This window comes from Podarcis muralis, chromosome 5, assembly GCF_964188315.1.
Source record: "Podarcis muralis chromosome 5, rPodMur119.hap1.1, whole genome shotgun sequence".
Lineage (NCBI taxonomy): Eukaryota > Metazoa > Chordata > Lepidosauria > Squamata > Lacertidae > Podarcis > Podarcis muralis.
In genome coordinates, this window is record NC_135659.1 from 8,309,153 (window position 1) to 8,325,613 (window position 16,461).

At 47.2% G+C, this 16,461-nt stretch overlaps 1 protein-coding gene across 5 annotated transcripts in view; it reads left to right on the forward strand.

Annotated features, from left to right (window-relative positions):
- The window catches only part of AXDND1 (axonemal dynein light chain domain containing 1), a 41,754-nt gene that overhangs the window by 20,982 nt on the left and 4,311 nt on the right, over positions 1–16,461 (forward strand). For all 5 annotated transcript variants that reach the window (XM_077928248.1, XM_028732375.2, XM_077928249.1 and 2 more), the window contains 9 exons: positions 17–95; positions 1,043–1,277; positions 2,237–2,450; positions 4,290–4,383; positions 5,819–6,027; positions 7,797–7,893; positions 12,120–12,230; positions 12,364–12,525; positions 14,714–14,851. In XM_077928248.1, coding sequence (XP_077784374.1) covers positions 17–95; positions 1,043–1,277; positions 2,237–2,450; positions 4,290–4,383; positions 5,819–6,027; positions 7,797–7,893; positions 12,120–12,230; positions 12,364–12,525; positions 14,714–14,851 — 1,339 coding nt within the window. The remainder of the gene's footprint in view (positions 1–16; positions 96–1,042; positions 1,278–2,236; positions 2,451–4,289; positions 4,384–5,818; positions 6,028–7,796; positions 7,894–12,119; positions 12,231–12,363; positions 12,526–14,713; positions 14,852–16,461) is intronic.

A 16,461-nucleotide genomic window follows, 5' to 3' on the forward strand; every position in this document is an offset into this window, starting at 1 on the left:
CTCTTTGACTTCCCAGTGGAAAAGGAACTTACACTTTTGCAAAAGGCGCCTCTTTATTGGATCAAATCCTTGTGGATCTGAAGGTCTGGGAAAAGGTAAGGGGTTTCCAGTACCAATCACAACGAACACGGTATTAAATATTATTATGTATTGGGTATTTAGATGTCTTCCCTGCAGGTAACATGCTTGTTTGTAGGCAGCCGATCATGCATCACTTTATTTCTTGTCCTTAAATGTTCTTCTGCCTTCGGAAGCTAAAAGTGGCTTGTGCGGCCATTCAGTCCCTAATTAGGACTGCTTCTGCTAATGTTTATCAGTGTATTTATTGACTCATATTATCACTGCAGCCAGTAAAGGGCAAGCTTGATATGGCATAGGAGGACTGTGAAATTCCTCTGCTTACTGCAGCTGTAGGGCAGGGCTCTGAATTCAAGGAAAGCAGCAGTCTTAGCATGGTGTTGAATGTGTGTGTTTTCACCAGAATTACCTCTGCTGTTTCACTCCTCTCCAGTTTGTGTGAAAGGACACAAGTTATGTGTTATCTTTTTTCTTCTGTGTGGAGAAAAGCAGCATAGGGGAGGGCAGAGCAAGTCTTACCCAGCAAATTGCTCACGGGGAAAAGGTTGAGTATCCCCACATCACTCATTACTTCAGTCAAATTTGGAGGCTCCAGAAGGGGCAAGGGTTGATTTTCTGTAAGTTATAAATAAATAAACAGTGGCACCCTTCCAGTGCCCACGAATTCACATCTTGTTTGGTCCTAAAATGGTTAGGCTTTCCGGGTCATGTGGCCAACATGACTACACTGCTTCTGGCGCAACAGGACACCGTGACGAGTGCCAGAGCGCATGGAAATGCCATTTAGCTTCCTACAGCAGCGATACCTATTTATCTACTTGCACTGGTATGCTTTCAGACTGCTAGGTTGGCAGGAGCTGGGACAGAGCAATGGGAGCTCACCTTGTTGCATGGACTTGAACTGAGCATACAGTCCCTGAGAAAGGTTTCAGGAAATTATGGGATTTGTTCCTTCTCCTGCTAGATGTTGAATGAGGAGTTGGCGCAGTTTGGTGGAGAAATCCTCCTTCTGAGGCAAGAGCCCCTCACGGCGGCTATTAATCTACAGAAGCAATGGGTCGATCTGGGACTTGTTGTGCATGGGCGTCACAAGACTCTCAAGGGAAGGATGCCTGTTGAGTTGAAAATGCTGGAGAGAATCAACAAGCAGACCACTCTTCTCTGTGAGCAGTACCGTATAAGGATTTGTGGAGATAACGGTGAGAAACAGCTGGATTTTGCAAAGGAAATTAAGAACCTTTTCCTGATACGATTCATAAGAACATATGAAGAGCCTGCTGGATCAGGCCAGTCGCCTACCTAGTACAGCATCCTGCTCTCACAGTGGCCAACCAGATGCCCATGGGAAACAAGCAGAACATGAGCACAAGGGCACCTCTCCCGTTCTGTGGTTCCCAGCAACTGGTATTTGGAAGAATTGCTGCCTCCAACTTGGAGGTAGAGCATAGTCTTCACGGCTGGTAGCCACTGACAGCCCTCCATCACTGCCTCCTGGGGAGCAAGTTCCATAGTTTGTGCACTGTGTGAATAAGTCCTTTCTTTTGCCTGTCCCAAATCTTCCAACGTTCAGTTTCATTGAATGGCCACAAGTTCTATAGTTAGGAGAGAGAGGGAGAAAAAACTTCCTCTCTCCGTTTTCTCAATGCCACGCATCGTTATATAAACTTCTATCATGTTGCTTCTCACTTGGCGTTTCTCTAAACCAGGCATCCCCAAACTTGGCCCTCCACTAGTTTTGGGACTACAGTTCCCATCATCCATGACCACTGGTCCTGTTAGCTAGGGATGATGGGAGTTGTAGTCCCAAAACATCTGGAGGGCCGAGTTTGGGGGTGCCTGCTCTAAACTAAAAGGTTCCAAAGGCTGCAGCCTTTCTTCATAGGGAGGTCATTCTATCCCTTCGATCATTTTGCCCACCTTTTTCTGATCCTTTTCCTTTTTAAGATGAGCCAACCAGAACTGTAAACTGTACTCCAACTGTGGTTGCACCGTAGATTTGTATAACAGCATCGTTCTGTTGGGCAAGCAGAAACGTTTGCTTGCACTGACGAAAGCATTGCCTTAGCATGGTGTTTCCACCCCTTAGGTTTATGTTTAACTCGAATTGCCTTCCTACATCATTCCTTGTTATTTTACTTTTTTTTTTTGTCCTCTTCAGGATCTGCTAGAATTTTAACGTCTTTGATCAACAGCTTGGAAGACTGGAGCTTCAAGCTGCTTGCCAACAAGCAAAAGGGTTCTATGCATGAAACGGAGTGGATAAAATTTTTCCAGACAGTTTCTGAATGGATAGCCCAGATAGACGATCTCTTGAGCTTCATTGGTTCCGGCGACACTGTAGAGGACCGAAGGCTTAGAGCATTTCATAGCTTGTAAGATAAGATGATTTTCAAAGCTGTTTGCTTTGCTTCTGTAGAGCAGTGTTCCCCAACCTTGGGCCTCCAGCTGTTTTTGGACTACAATCCCCATCATCCCTCGCTAGCAAGACCAGTGGTCAAGGATGATGGGAATTGTAGTCCAAAAACAGCTAGAGGCCCAAGGTTGGGGAACACTGCTGTAGAGCACTTGTATCTGGACAGATAACAGTCTTTTGATAGAAACTTTCAGATGACAGAGCCCTTCACTTCTGAGTCATCAGTTGAGATCAGATGGTTGGGTGGAGACACGTTTGAATAACCGTTAACTAATAATTTTAACAGAATTTGGAATTCAGCAAGAGTTTAAAGTGCAGCAATATTGGCACCCACCACTGACCTCTTCCTGCCCCAATCAAAAAGCTGGCAGGGGCTCTTTAACCCCTCCCTCCGGCATGAACAGCGAGAGGGGGGTAGACGGAGCTCTCCCTTTCCTTGCAGCTCTGCTGGTAATCTGAAGGAGCTTTTGCTGCTGGTCACACTGAGGCTTGGACTAAAGAGCCCTTTGGCTCAGTAATGGATCAGTATGGGTCAGCTGTGTGGCGCCCCCCTCCTGATGCCATTGCTACACCTTACCTGGAGGGGAATTGGTCCAGCTGCACAGCCCTGCCCTCACTCCCTTTCTGCCCTACCCTGCCACAGCTCTGCCCCAACACACCCTCCTGCTTTGGCTGTGTCGCAAGTCTGGTGGACACATGCAAGAACCTCGGTCCCCGACACCTTTGCTTTCTATTTGCAAGAGGATTCGTTTTTATGCAGTGTCAAATTTCTACTAGGCTCAGATGGAAATGTCCCATTACATCGTTCAGCTCTCCACAACTTCATTCCCACCTCATTCTGTTGCATATGTCAAGGGCCCTCAAGAGCAGTCAATAGGACAGATAAACAGGGAGGCACAGCAAAAACCTATGTTACGCCATGCAATTTTAAAAGTCCTTTGTCCATGTCTTGGCTTGTATGGGAGAGAGCAACCAGGCGTCTTTGGATTGCTGGGGTCCAGCAAAAAAATTGTCATCAATCCCCATAATATTGAACCATGGAAGTCAGACAGATGGCAACTGGTGAAGACAAGTACAGTGGTGCCCCGCAAGACGAATGCCTTGCAAGACGAAAAACCCGCAAGATGAAAGGGTTTTCCGTTTCAGAGGCACTTCGCAAGACGAAGTTCCCTATGGGCTTGCTTCGCAAGACGAAAACGTCTTGCGAGTCTCGCCATTTCCCCCCCGCTTTTCCCCCCCTTATTCAAAGCCGCTAAGCCATTAATAGCCTTTTAACAGCTTAGCCGCTAAGCCGCTAATAGCGCTAAATCGCTAATAGCGCTAATCCGTTTAGCCGCTAATGGGGTTGCTTCGCAAGACGAAAAAACCGCTAGACGAAGAGAATCGCGGAACGGATTCTTTTCGTCTTGCGAGGCACCACTGTATTGTCATTGCAAAAAATGATTTCCCCTGTAATCTTGGCTCATCTCTTGTTTTCTTACCATGAAAGAAAAGATAGAAGAGCTCCATGTCTTTTCTCTCATGAATGCAAAAAAGTCTGGAAGATGTGATTCCAAGAAGACCGTTACGAGGAAGAGAGTTCAGCAGCCCTTGCCAGATCAGTGTTGCATCCTTTGAAATGGAAATTATACTTTCAGCTTGATCAGTGTGTGGAATTTTATTCTCAGCTCAGAATTTGGGGGTTCTTTGAGCCCATTTTAATAATGATTTTGGCAGTTAAGAGTCTAAGGTAGCGTCTGGTCCTGATCTAATTGGCTATGATGTTGTTGTTGTTGTTGACTGAATTGTTTCCTTTAAGGTTGATACCTGAGGATGTGTTCAAGAAGATTCAGCAGTGGATCCTGACAACCACTAGTGGTTCTGAGAAAGAAAATGATCAGCTCAGCCATGAAGTAGGTGTCCCGGTGTTTTTCCAACTTCTAACAGCAGAGGCACAATTGTTTCAAACTAAAATGGAGGGCGAACTTCACTCTTAAAACACTCTAAATGTAAGCCTTTTTATGTATAAGGTAATAATTACCTGTCCTCAGAGGAGGCCCACCTTGTGTTTCTGCATGTGTCACTCTTCTGAGTGTGTGTCTTGGTTAGAAGCAGCCAATCCCAAAGAAGTAAGTCAGGCAGAGAGAGAAGAGGCAACCTTTTTTGTTTTTTTTATATAATTTTTTTATTAATTTTCCAACATAAATAAAAACAATACAATAAGCAATACATAAACACACAAACATATAAACATGTATAATTTCACAACCTCTTTTTCATAAACCTTACTTCCCCGACTTCCCCATACCTCCCCCTTCTGCATCCCTATTTCAAAATTTCTTCAGCAACCCCTCACTTCAATTGACTGATTACTCATTTTCTTTCCCCCCCCCTTTCCTCTCTTACTTAATCAATTTACAGCTGTAATTCTATATTTTCTTAACCTTGACATTTTAGCACTCTTCAATTTTACAACAATTCTTAAGGTAAACTTTAAATTTCTTCCAATCTTCTTTCACCGTCTCTTTTCCTTGGTCTCGAATTCTGCCGGTCATCTCTGCCAATCCCATATAGTCAATCACTTCCGTCTGCCATTCTTCCAGCGTGGGTAGTTCTTGTGTCTTCCAATACTTTGCTAAGAGAATCCTTGCTGCTGTGGTAGCATACATTAAAAAACGTCCTATCTTTTCTTGACACCAATTGGCCAACCATGCCTAGGAGAAATGCCTCTGGTTTCTTATAAAAGGTACACTTAAGAACCTTCTTAATTTCATTGTAGATCATTTCCCAAAAGGCCTTAATCCTCGGGCAAGTCCACCAAAGGTGATAAAAGGTGCCTTCAGTTTCATTACATTTCCAGCATTTATTATTGGGCAAGTGATAGATTTTTGCAAGCTTGACTGGGGTCATGTACCACCTATAAATCATTTTCATAATATTCTCTCTTAAGGCATTACATGCCGTAAACTTTATACTCAGTATAAAGTATAAAGAGGCAACATTTTTTGAAAGCCAGCAGTTCTGCTGCGTGTCTGTATTGAGAGCAATTGAAATGGTCAGTTTGCAGCTGATGCAGAATTGGAGAGATGTAGATTTCTATAGCAAAGCTAAAAAACAACAATATAAAAAGTGGGTCTTGTTGCAGCCTAATGATAGGTCTTGGATCTGAAAAGCTCCCCCTTTCTTCCTATACGATGTCTGTCTTGTACGTGTGTACAGATGTACAGAGAAAAGAAGTAAGTCCCTGGGACTTGTTCCTGTGCAAGCAGACCTAGGATTTCAGCCCTAGTGTTCATGCTGTGAGTTTGTGGTGTAACTTGAATCCACCTTGCTCTAAACTTCCTACAGCTGAACGACTTCCACAATGCTCTGAGCAAGTGGATGGTCAACCTGCTCATCCACATGGCTCCAGACCACATCTCTCGTGATACCCTCCCCTTGACGGATGCAGAAGCGGCAAGGCAGGCGGAAAGGAAGCTGCTGAACATTTTCAAGCTGGAAGGAGAAGCCACAGGCCTGGCTGCAAAGCTGAGCACATTCTCCTGCTACATAGTCAGGTATTGCTGATCCCACAGAATCTCATCCGCTTCATAAAGCCACCCCACCAGGCAGGAAGGAAGCCCATGCCATGACGGAAAAGCTGTGTGGCAATGACCTCCGGTAATCACAGAGAGCACCATGATAGGGCACATCTAGTGATATCTCTGTCTCAGCTACCCACACAGTAAGTGAATAGTAATGTTTCCCTCACAAGGCTGTTGGAGGATGAACGCACATTTTTATTTATATGTGGTATAGATGTAGATCATGACATGACCAAGTACTGAAGGAGGTTTTTATATTAAAAGGGACACGGGTAACGCTGTGGGTTAAATCACAGAGCCTAGGACTTGCCGATCAGAAGGTTGGCGGTTCGAATCCCCGCGATGGGGTGAGCTCCCGTTGCTCGGTCCCTGCTCCTGCCAACCTAGCAGTTCGAAAGCACATCAAAGTGCACATCTTCAGCGCACCCCAGGCTTCGGAATGCTGGCAGCTCTGTGCAACCTTTGGGAGCCTGGCGCGAAGCCCGGGAGTGCAGGCAACTCTGCGCAACCCTCCGGAGACCGGCGCGGTTTCGCGCCCGGCTCCAGAGGGTTGCGCGGAGCTGCGTGAAGCCCGGGAGTGCAGGCAGCTCTGCGCAACCCTCGGGAGCCCGGCGCGGCTTCGGGCCGGGCTCCCGAGGGTTGTGCAGAGCTTTCTGAAGCCTGGAGAGCGAGAGGAGTCAGTGCGCACCGACCCCTCTCGCTCTCCAGGCTTCAGCGAAAGCCTGTATTCGCCCCATAGGACGCACACACATTTCCCCTTCATTTTTGGAGGGGAAAAAGTGCGCCCTATAGGGCGAAAAATACAGTATTCTATAAATGCTATAATTCATCTGGCTTATGAAGCAAGCCTTCTGGGGACTCTCCCAGAAATCTAGGCAGGAAAGCCAAAACCAGGACTGCAGGCAGCAAAGAGACACCATTCCATCTCTCTAGATACGAGTCAGCAGAGAGGGAAGCAGGTAACGTTGTTCCTGGCATGTTTTCAGGTCTAATTTGCCAGAATAATGCTCGTCAGAAAAGCTTGCTTAGAAAATGAAAGATTTTGGGTCCTAGATCAATTGATAATTATTACTAATAATTATACTGAGCATATAATGATGTCAATAAGAATGACACTGAGCACTTCAGACAGAGTGTTCAATGCATACATTCTCTCAGTAATCCTGACCAATGCTGTTAGTTAGGATTAGTATTCTCATTCTCATATTTCAGAAGGCAGAATGGGGATGGAGGCTGAGATAACGGGTTGACATTTTTCAAGGCTGCCTAGAGAATTCACTGAGATAAGATTTGAAACAAGTAATTCCTGGCTTTCAAATAGTAGCCCCCCCCCCCCCTTGAGAGCCAGTGTGGTGTAGTGGTTAAAAGCGGTAGTCTCGTAATCTGGGGAACCGGGTTCGCTTCCCCGCTCCTCCACATGCAGCTGATGGGTGACCTTGGGCCAGTCACACTTCTCTGAAGTCTCTCAGCCCCACTCATCTCACAGAGTGTTTGTTGTGGGGGAGGAAGGGAAAGGAGAATGTTAGCCGCTTTGAGACTCCTTCGGGTAGTGATAAAGCGGGATATCAAATCCAAACTCCTTGCCTACAGTTAGTTGCCCCACTTTTCTCATGTGTAAACTTCAAATGCAAATGGTCCTCATGACAGAAGGAACGTGACGAAACTGGCTTTCTCATATTAAAGTGGCATTGCTGTGCCGCAACCTATTGCTGTGGGTACACTGACATCATGTATCTCCTCAGCTGTTGCAAGGAGATGGTAGCGACGATAACACGCCAGAAGATGGTAGCTCTCCAACCAGATGCAGAACATGAATTGCAACAGTTAGAGAGGATCAAGGTAAGCGAGACCAAATGTGGTCTCTTGCCATTTGTGCATCACTGTCCAAATCCATCCTGCTGTTTTTGGTTTTGACGTTGGTCATTGAATAAGTGAAATAGTTCCTCGATTGGGTCACTCTACTTGTGCTAAAGCCTTCACAATATTTCAAACCCTGAGATGGTCTTTGTTGCTGTTCCTGCTTCTGCTATATTGATTATGGTGATGGTGATGATGTGAATTTATCAGCTGCTGTTCAAAATTAAGTATATTTTCCATAACACTGCCATATTTATGTTGGGATTCGCAGGATACTGGATAAGTCTGCAGGCTTCAACAGGATGATGCAATACTCTGCTGGGTCAGAGTGACTCAGCAGGAGTGTGATTAGTGTGATTGGCTATCACCTGTTTTAAAAAGGAAAGCCTGTTTAACAGTGGGTGTGGTGGTTGTGCTGTAGTGTGGTGGTGCTGTGGTGGAGAGTATTCGTTTGTAGGTACTCTGTATGGACTGTTTTTTTGTAAATGCCTGTATATAGCTCACATTAAAAAAGACTGCACTGGAAAAACCTGGAACTCTTAGTGTTTCGCTGAAAGTGCCGCAAGGAATACGCGACAATTTATTACCCTGGAATGTCTTCAAGCTTCAGCACAGTGCGCAAAGGCTGTCTGGAGCAATGGAGATAACTTCAGCTGCTGGGCACTTCTAAGTGTGGGGCTTAAGGCTGTCCCTCATTCGCAGCCTCTGGTGAGCTTTCTAGGTCTGATGGGGATGTCGGATGGCAGCCAGTCCAGCGATGAGAAGAGAGTTGCTGTGTGATGTGGCTTCAGCCGCCACCATTTTTATTGTCCCAGAATACCCCTGGGCACGACATCAGAGCCCCGGGGCATTCTGGGGTAATAAAGATGTCATTGTCTCTCTCAGCAGCTTCAGCCTGTCACTTCTTTGCTGAGCACTGGACCAAAAAGGAAACATTAAGCAAACAGAAAGGAGAGGATCAGCCGCTTTGACGGGTCTTCTCAAGCTCATGGCCCCACTGTGCCAAGTGCTGCTTCTGGGCCAGGGTCCTTGCACGCATAGTTCTGCGGTCCCCATGTCTGCATGTAAGCAATGGGAAACATTTTTCACATTCTCTTGTGGGCAGCTTTCCAGGGTCCGCATGCCAGGGGTGGATGGGGCCGCAGGCGAAAGAGGACAAGTGGGATTCTTGTGACTCTTAACTTTTGCAGAGCAGGCATCATTCCAGCCACACAAAAGCCAGAGTGTTCTACATTTGCGGTTAACAAGCTGCCATCAAAATTTCCACAAATCTTGGTACATTGTGTACCTCTTGCCTACTTTTAAAGATGGCTTGCTCACAGTTGCCCACGGGCAATGCCGTGCGTACTTTTTAAAGCCCAGCCAATTTTCAGTTACGTGGTTTTTCTTACGCATTGTGAAATTTGAACTCTGTTAACACCGCTGATCTGGGCTGTGGTGACCCTTGTTCAGGAAGTTCCAGGATCCAGCCTGGGCCGGTGCTGTTAAGGGGGTACCTAGTTGGAGAGGAAGAGAAAAAGTCTGCAGTTGAGCCCAGTAGTGTCACAGAAATCATGACGGCGCATGGAAGGTACCCCCAATATTTCATGTTCCTCCCTAGGCAGGAGGAAGAAAAGGCTGAAAATTTGTGGTAGTGTCAATTATGGCAGCCATCAGCAAGGGAGGATAGGAGTCTCATGTTTCTGTGAGCCATTTTTGTGAAATAGATTGGAAAAGAGAAGTGTGGGCTGTTTGAAGGCATGCAGTAAGGTCTGGGCCGCTTCAGGCTGAGTGGGAAGGTAGGCTGAGGCTGGGTTGTTTGGAAAGTCTCAAGTAGGGTTGGGACAATCGTGTCTCTCTTTGGCCCATGTCGCTTTTCCGACATCACTAGGGATGTTGGAGGATTCCGATGGAAACAGAAACAGGTGCAAAAATTGCTGCTCTTCACGTCGTCTCTCATTTTCAGGACCAGGTTCACTTCGTGTGAATGAAAGCAGCATTGACTGACACCACTGTTTGTTTGTTCCAAAGCTGTGAACGTTACGTAATAACATTACAGAAACTGGATTGTGTTCCTCGCGTGCAAGCTCCTTTGAACCCAGTGGAATTTGCTTTTGTATAAACATGCATGAGATTACCCTGTAAATCTCTGTGAGGCAATTGCAACTTCACATCCGCAAGGCACCTACTGTTTCTTAACAGTTCCCATAACCTGGAGTTTTTCCAAGCCTTTTAATCCCTGCCAGTCATGTCTTCTGCAGTGTGCAAACTTTTTTTGCGCAGTATTGTGTGTTTATACAATCTGCTGCTACTACTGCATGCTGGGAATTGAAGTGTGCCCACATTGGCATTAGAAGCCTAACAGAGCAGGCCTAATCCTGTCTTATCAGAAGTAAGTCCTATTGAGTTCAATGAGGCTTGCTCTCAGGCAAGTGGGTTCTAGATGGGAGTATTTATTTATTGAATTTATATCCTGCCCTTCCTCCCAAAGGAGTTCAGGGCAGCAAATTCATAAGCCCTGTGATATGAGAAATAGCTGGTTCCAAACAAAAAGGAAGTTGGAATGAGTCTTAGGAGCACAGGCTAAACTCCTAACTATGTCTACTCAGAGGTAAGTCGCACTGAACTCTATTGTGTGAAAGCCAGCCTCATTTGGTAGAAAGGCAGGAAACAAATATAACAAAGAAATAGGTTCTAGTAATCAAGTCAGTCTGATAGATGTGCAGTTCATGTCAGAATTCACAAAGACTGAATTCCTAGGTGAGATATTGGGATTTTGGAACGCTGGGACTCTCTGGAGGAGATGTTGCATAGTGATAGCGATAGGGGCAGGGCATTGGCCCAATGGGACTTCAGGTTTTAGCGGGCCTTTAATAGTCATCCCTCTTAATCTTCATTTATGACAACAGTACCACTGAGAATGTAAGAAATAGTGTTTTTCATTGGTGGGTGTTACACAAACACAAGCAACCACAGCACACCTGCAATTAGGGCAAGGTTTTTCCAACCCAAAGGCTGTTACTCCCTAGGCAGCAAATACATGGACCTATCGATGATAGTACAGGTGTGAATGACAGTATGCATTTGCAGGGAAGATAATGGCTGGGATTAATGGTGGACCTCTCAAAAATCCTTGGCCCCCTACAAAGTCCAGCTCCACCTACTGCCCATTTGGGTTGGGAAGCTGAAATGGAGAGCCATATGCTAAGCAAAACACTGTACAGTGGTGCCCCGCAAGACGAACGCCTCGCAAGGCGGAAAACCCGCTAGACGAAAGGGTTTTCCGTTTTGGAGGCGCTTCGCAAAACGAATTTCCCTATGGGCTTCCTTCGCAAGACGAAAGCCCATAGGGAAATCTCCGGGACAGCGGGGAAGCGCAGCGCGTCTTCCCCACTGTCCTCGGACCTCCTCCGAAGCCTGGCGGGGGGGCGGAGAGACCTCCTCCCGCCGCCAGGCTTCGGAAGGATGCTCCGAAGCCTGGCGGGGGGGCGGAGAGACCTTCTCCCCACGCCAGCCTTCGGATGGCTGTCCTGAAGACTTGCGATGGGAGGAGGGTTCTCCTTCCCACCGCCAACATTCAGAATGCTGTTCTGAATGTTGACGGTGGGGAGGAAAAACCCTCCTCCCACCGCAAGCCCCGGGAACAGAGGAGAAGCGCTGCGCGCCTTCCCCTCTGTTCCCGTACCTGTCCTGAAGGCTTGCGGTGGGGAGAAAAGCCCTTCTCCGCACCGCCAGCCTGGCAAGCGGTTTCCATAGGAACGCATTAATTGATTTTCAATGCATTCCTATGGGAAACCGTGCTTCGCAAGACAAAAAACTCGCAAGAAGAAAAAATTTGCGGAACGAATTAATTTTGTCTTGCGAGGCACCACTGTACAACTTCCTCTAAGCGTAGTTCAACATAAGCAGCTCTGTTTGAGCCCTCTGGAAGAGCACCACAGGGCAATTGTTTTTACAGTGGTACCTCGGGTTAAGAACTTAATTCGTTCTGGAGATCCATTCTTAAGCTGAAACTCTTCTTAACCTGAGGTACCACTTTAGCTAATGGGGCCCCCCGCCGCACGATTTCTGTTCTCATCCTGAAGCAAAGTTCTTAACCCGAGGTATTATTTCTGGGTTAGCGGAGTCTGTAACCTGAAGCGTCTGTAACCTGAAGCGTCTCTAACCCGAGGTACCACTGTATTTCCCTTTTGGTGATTGGTTGCTTCTTTTGCTCTCTCTTTTTCCAGACAGAGTGCTTGGATTGGATTGAAACCTGCAACCTCCTCCTGTCTGGGATGAAGACCACTCCCACCACTTTAATCAGCCAAGAAGACCTGGTCAGCCTGTTTGGGTTAGAGGTACTGGCAGAAATAACCTTTGGTGTGACTGGTGGGGGGGGGATTTTTTCTCCCTCTCTCCCCCGCCCTCCACCTCTCTTCTGGCGCAGGGCGAGATCTCAGAAGGAGAATTTCACTTGCAACCTTTTTGCAGGTGCTTCAACTGAAACGACAGCTGCCTCCTCGTCCGGAGCAGAGAGTGGAGAGCTCCTCCACCACAGATGTACCTGTGGAGGAAGAGAAAAAGGACAAAGAAGCTGTGGATGTTCTAAAAGATCAGGAAGCCGCAGAACAGAAGCAAGTGTTAGAAGCAGAGGTGAGCATTAGGAAATGTACAAAGCTGTCCCTCTTCTTTCAGGGCTTCTTTCTTTTTCGCTGGGGCTCATGGCCGCGTGTTTATTGCTATCTGGTGGAAGTTTTGACATCATGAAAAGGGAAGCCTGCAGTTTACAAACAGAAGAAATATATATCTATCTATCCCTCATGACTATGGAGAAGAGATTGCAGACATATTGTGGATGCTACCTGGAAAAACTGGGATGCGGGTGGCGCTGTGGGTAAAAGCCTCAGCGCCTAGGACTTGCTGATCGCAAAGTCGGCGGTTTGAATCCCCGCGGCGGGGTGCGCTTCCGTCGTCCGGTCCCAGCGCCTGCCAACCTAGCAGTTCGAAAGCACCCCCGGGTGCAAGTAGATAAATAGGGACCGCTTACCAGTGGGAAGGTAAACGGCGTTCCGTGTGCTGCGTTGGCTCGCCAGATGCAGCTTGTCACGCTGGCCACGTGACCCGGAAGTGTCTCCGGACAGCGCTGGCTCCTGGCCTCTTGAGCGAGATGAGCGCGCAACCCTAGAGTCGGACACGACTGGCCCGTACGGGCAGGGGTACCTTTACCTGGAAAAGCTACTTCCAATAGGCCACACAGAAGTTGTTAATGGTGTCAGGAGTGGTAGTGTGGAGGAAGCAGATTGCATGGATGGGGCTGGCAATGTGGCTGTTTTTCTTACAACTGTGTCCCGCGTGATAAGCTTCCTTTACATACTATCAGGAGCAATGGGGTATTCGTTGGCTGCATCACATTGCTGGATATGCATGAACTGCCCGTTTAATGCTTTGCGTTCTCCCCTTCTGTGACTTAAATTCCTTGCTGTTCTGATCATACATCCAACACCACCCTCTTTGACCACTTCCTGAAAAATTGTGAAAGCTTTGAAAAATCTGAGGAATTGGAATTTGATGCCAGTAAATACTGGTCACTGAACTGAGAATTCCTTGCTACAGATTCTGGATTCTGGTTTCTTCTGGTGCAGAACATAGGCAGGACTGGGGGCAATGCAGCAAAAGCAAGCCTCACAAAGGAAAGGCACCCCCTTTCTCCAGCTGTTGGTCATAAAGTGTCTGCTTGAGTCAGAAACTGCATGCTACAAAGTTGTATACCGCTTTATCTGTCTTAGCTTTCTCGCAAAGCATCCTGGGAATTGTAGTTTGATGAAGTGCTGCGGATTCTCCTTTCCAAGGGTGGTTGAACATGTTTAAATATGGAAAGTGGATAAGCCAAGAGTGTGTACGCTTCCGATTCTCCAGCAGCAGAGAATCAGCCCCAGAATTCATGCATGGTCTGTGAACCAGGGGCATAGGAAGGGGGGCGGAGGGGGCGGGTGACAAGATGGCCCCTGCCTCCCCCCAGCTGTAGAGCGGCCAAGGGTGCGGCAGTCCATATGGGTGCTGCTTGTGCGGTGTCCGTACGGGCTGCCACTCTCACGCGCCAACTGTACGGGTGTCCGTATGGGCTGCCACACGTGCGCACTCCGTACGGGATGCCGCTTGTGCAGCAGCCTGTACGGTCGCCGTGCAAGCAGCAGCCAATATGGACACCGCGTGCAAGTGGCAGCCAGTACAGACTGCGCATGTGCAGCATCCCATATGGTCACCGTACATGCGCAGTCTGTACAGGATGCCGCTTGCATGGCGTCCGTACGGGCTACCACACATGCACACTCTGGGATGCCACTTGTGCATTAACCCGTACAGTCGCCATGTAAGCGGCAGCCCGTACGGAGTGCGCACATGTGGGATACCGCACATGCGCAGTCCGTACGGGATGCCGCACATGCGCACTTCGTATGGGCTGCCCTGCCCCTCTGCCACTGCTGTGAACACTGACTCCAGGAGCTCCTGAACCACAATTGACAGCGTAGCCTTATGTAGAATATGAAAATAATTGAAGATTGTGTTGATCAGAGCTTTTTTCCTAGAAAAAATGGTGCCGGCACTCACCATGAAGTTGTTACAGTTAAGTGCCACACTTTTAACATATCCATTAAAAAGCTGCCGGTACTGCATACTGTTGAGTACCCCCCGGGGAGAAAAAGGACTGGCGTTGATCATCATGATCCTTCCATACACTATCTGAGTCACTTCTGTGAGAAGTTTCCTTGATGATGAGGAAACAAACATTGCATTGTGTGGTCCTTCCATTTCCCCTTGCTCCTTCTGTTTGTCCTTGCAGGAACAGCCGCCCGTGCCCAGCACCAGCACTGGTGAGCAGGCCGAGAGTCTTGCGGTCACTTACCCAGTCAGATACATTGGTGATGATGCTAATGTGTATGTCAAAACCATGCAAGTGCAAGAAATCACAGTGTCACGGGTATGTATGTGTGTTTAATAGATAGCTCTTCTCTGAAGAGGTGTGTCTATTTGGAACAAGGTGTGGCAGCTTCTTTAGAGGACAGGTTCTCAGTGTTAGTTATTTATGTCCCACCTTGCAGCAGAAGAATCATTATTTGCATCAGCCACTAGCCATAGCAATAAAACCAAATATAATGTACTGAAGGTAGAGGTAAAAACTTAACTGTAGAAAATACATTTGGGGGTTTACATCAATAACAAATAATAGATCTTATTCTAATTGTCCCCTCTAAAAACCCTGCAGTTTTTGCTGTCACCTGATCATCTTGATCTGCTAAAAGAAAGGACACAGTAGGAATGGTTGAGCGACCTGGCACAGACAATAATAGAGGGATAATAACTCCACTCCTCAAATCTTTATAAAGAGTGCAAGCCAGAAGCACATGAGCCACTGACTCAATACTGCCACCTCCACAGGGACATAACCGTTTTTCCAGTGGATTTTTTTGAAATCGACCCTCGAGTACAGCCAAAGGCAGCATATTCAATCTTGCGAAAGTGAAAGCGCGTCTGTGTTTTGAAATTGTTACATTTTGCAAATAGGGTGCCAAAGTGTCTAGGTGGAAAATAATCATACCATGGACAAAATTTCCTTATTTTGGCCAGATTATTCTGTCGCTCAGTGTCATATAGGCGCTGTCTAATTAAATTATTTGCTTTACTGAAGCCAGATGTTAATAACTGTTGTGGTGATAAACCAGAAAAGTAGAGCTTTCGGTTGACAATTATAGTCCAAGTGCTCCCATGACAATCTTGCGATACTAATGGCAGTAGACCAGTGTATCCCACCATTTTTCTCCAAGGAGCTCAAGGTGGCATAGATGGTTCTCCCCCTCCTCATTTAATCCCCACGAAACCCCTATGAGGCAGGTTAGGCTGAGAGAGGCAGTGACTGGCCCAAAGGCACCCAGTGAGCTTCATGGCCGAGTGGGGATTTGAACTCTGGACTCCCTGTTGGGATACTGCCAGGGAGACGGAGGCATCAGGCAGGCCCCCAGTCGTCTCCGGACGATCACCGGTCTCCCGTGGAACAGCATCAGTCAATTAGCGACACGAGCCTCAGAGACATTCCAAGACCCGTGCGCACCCTTTCAGCAAAGTCTCCACAACGGAAGATGCAGAAAGGAGAGCATATTTACAGCTTTATTCAACGTAGATCAGAACAAAGGAAAAACATGACTGCTTGCCTCCGTGTCCAGGAAAACAGCCGGAACAAAAGCTATATACAAAACGGAACTTCCCAGCAAGAGCTGGAACGAAACAGGCATGTGATACACAACAATCATGCCTGACCATTTAAGGTGGAACGGAACTATATCCTAACACTCCCAGGTCCTAGTCCAACTCTTTGGCCACTACAACACACTATTATAGCAAGAAACAGATCTGGGAAGTTCTCCTGCACTGGCCCCATTGAAAAGAACGGCAGTGGTACATGGACACCGTTATGGGGTTTTTACAGGAGATATTCTCAGGCAATTGTGCCCTGTATAAACCTTTTATTCTCAGAGGCAGAGTAATGGCAACTTCCAACTCTGTGCCTCTGTAAATAAAACAGTGCAATGACCC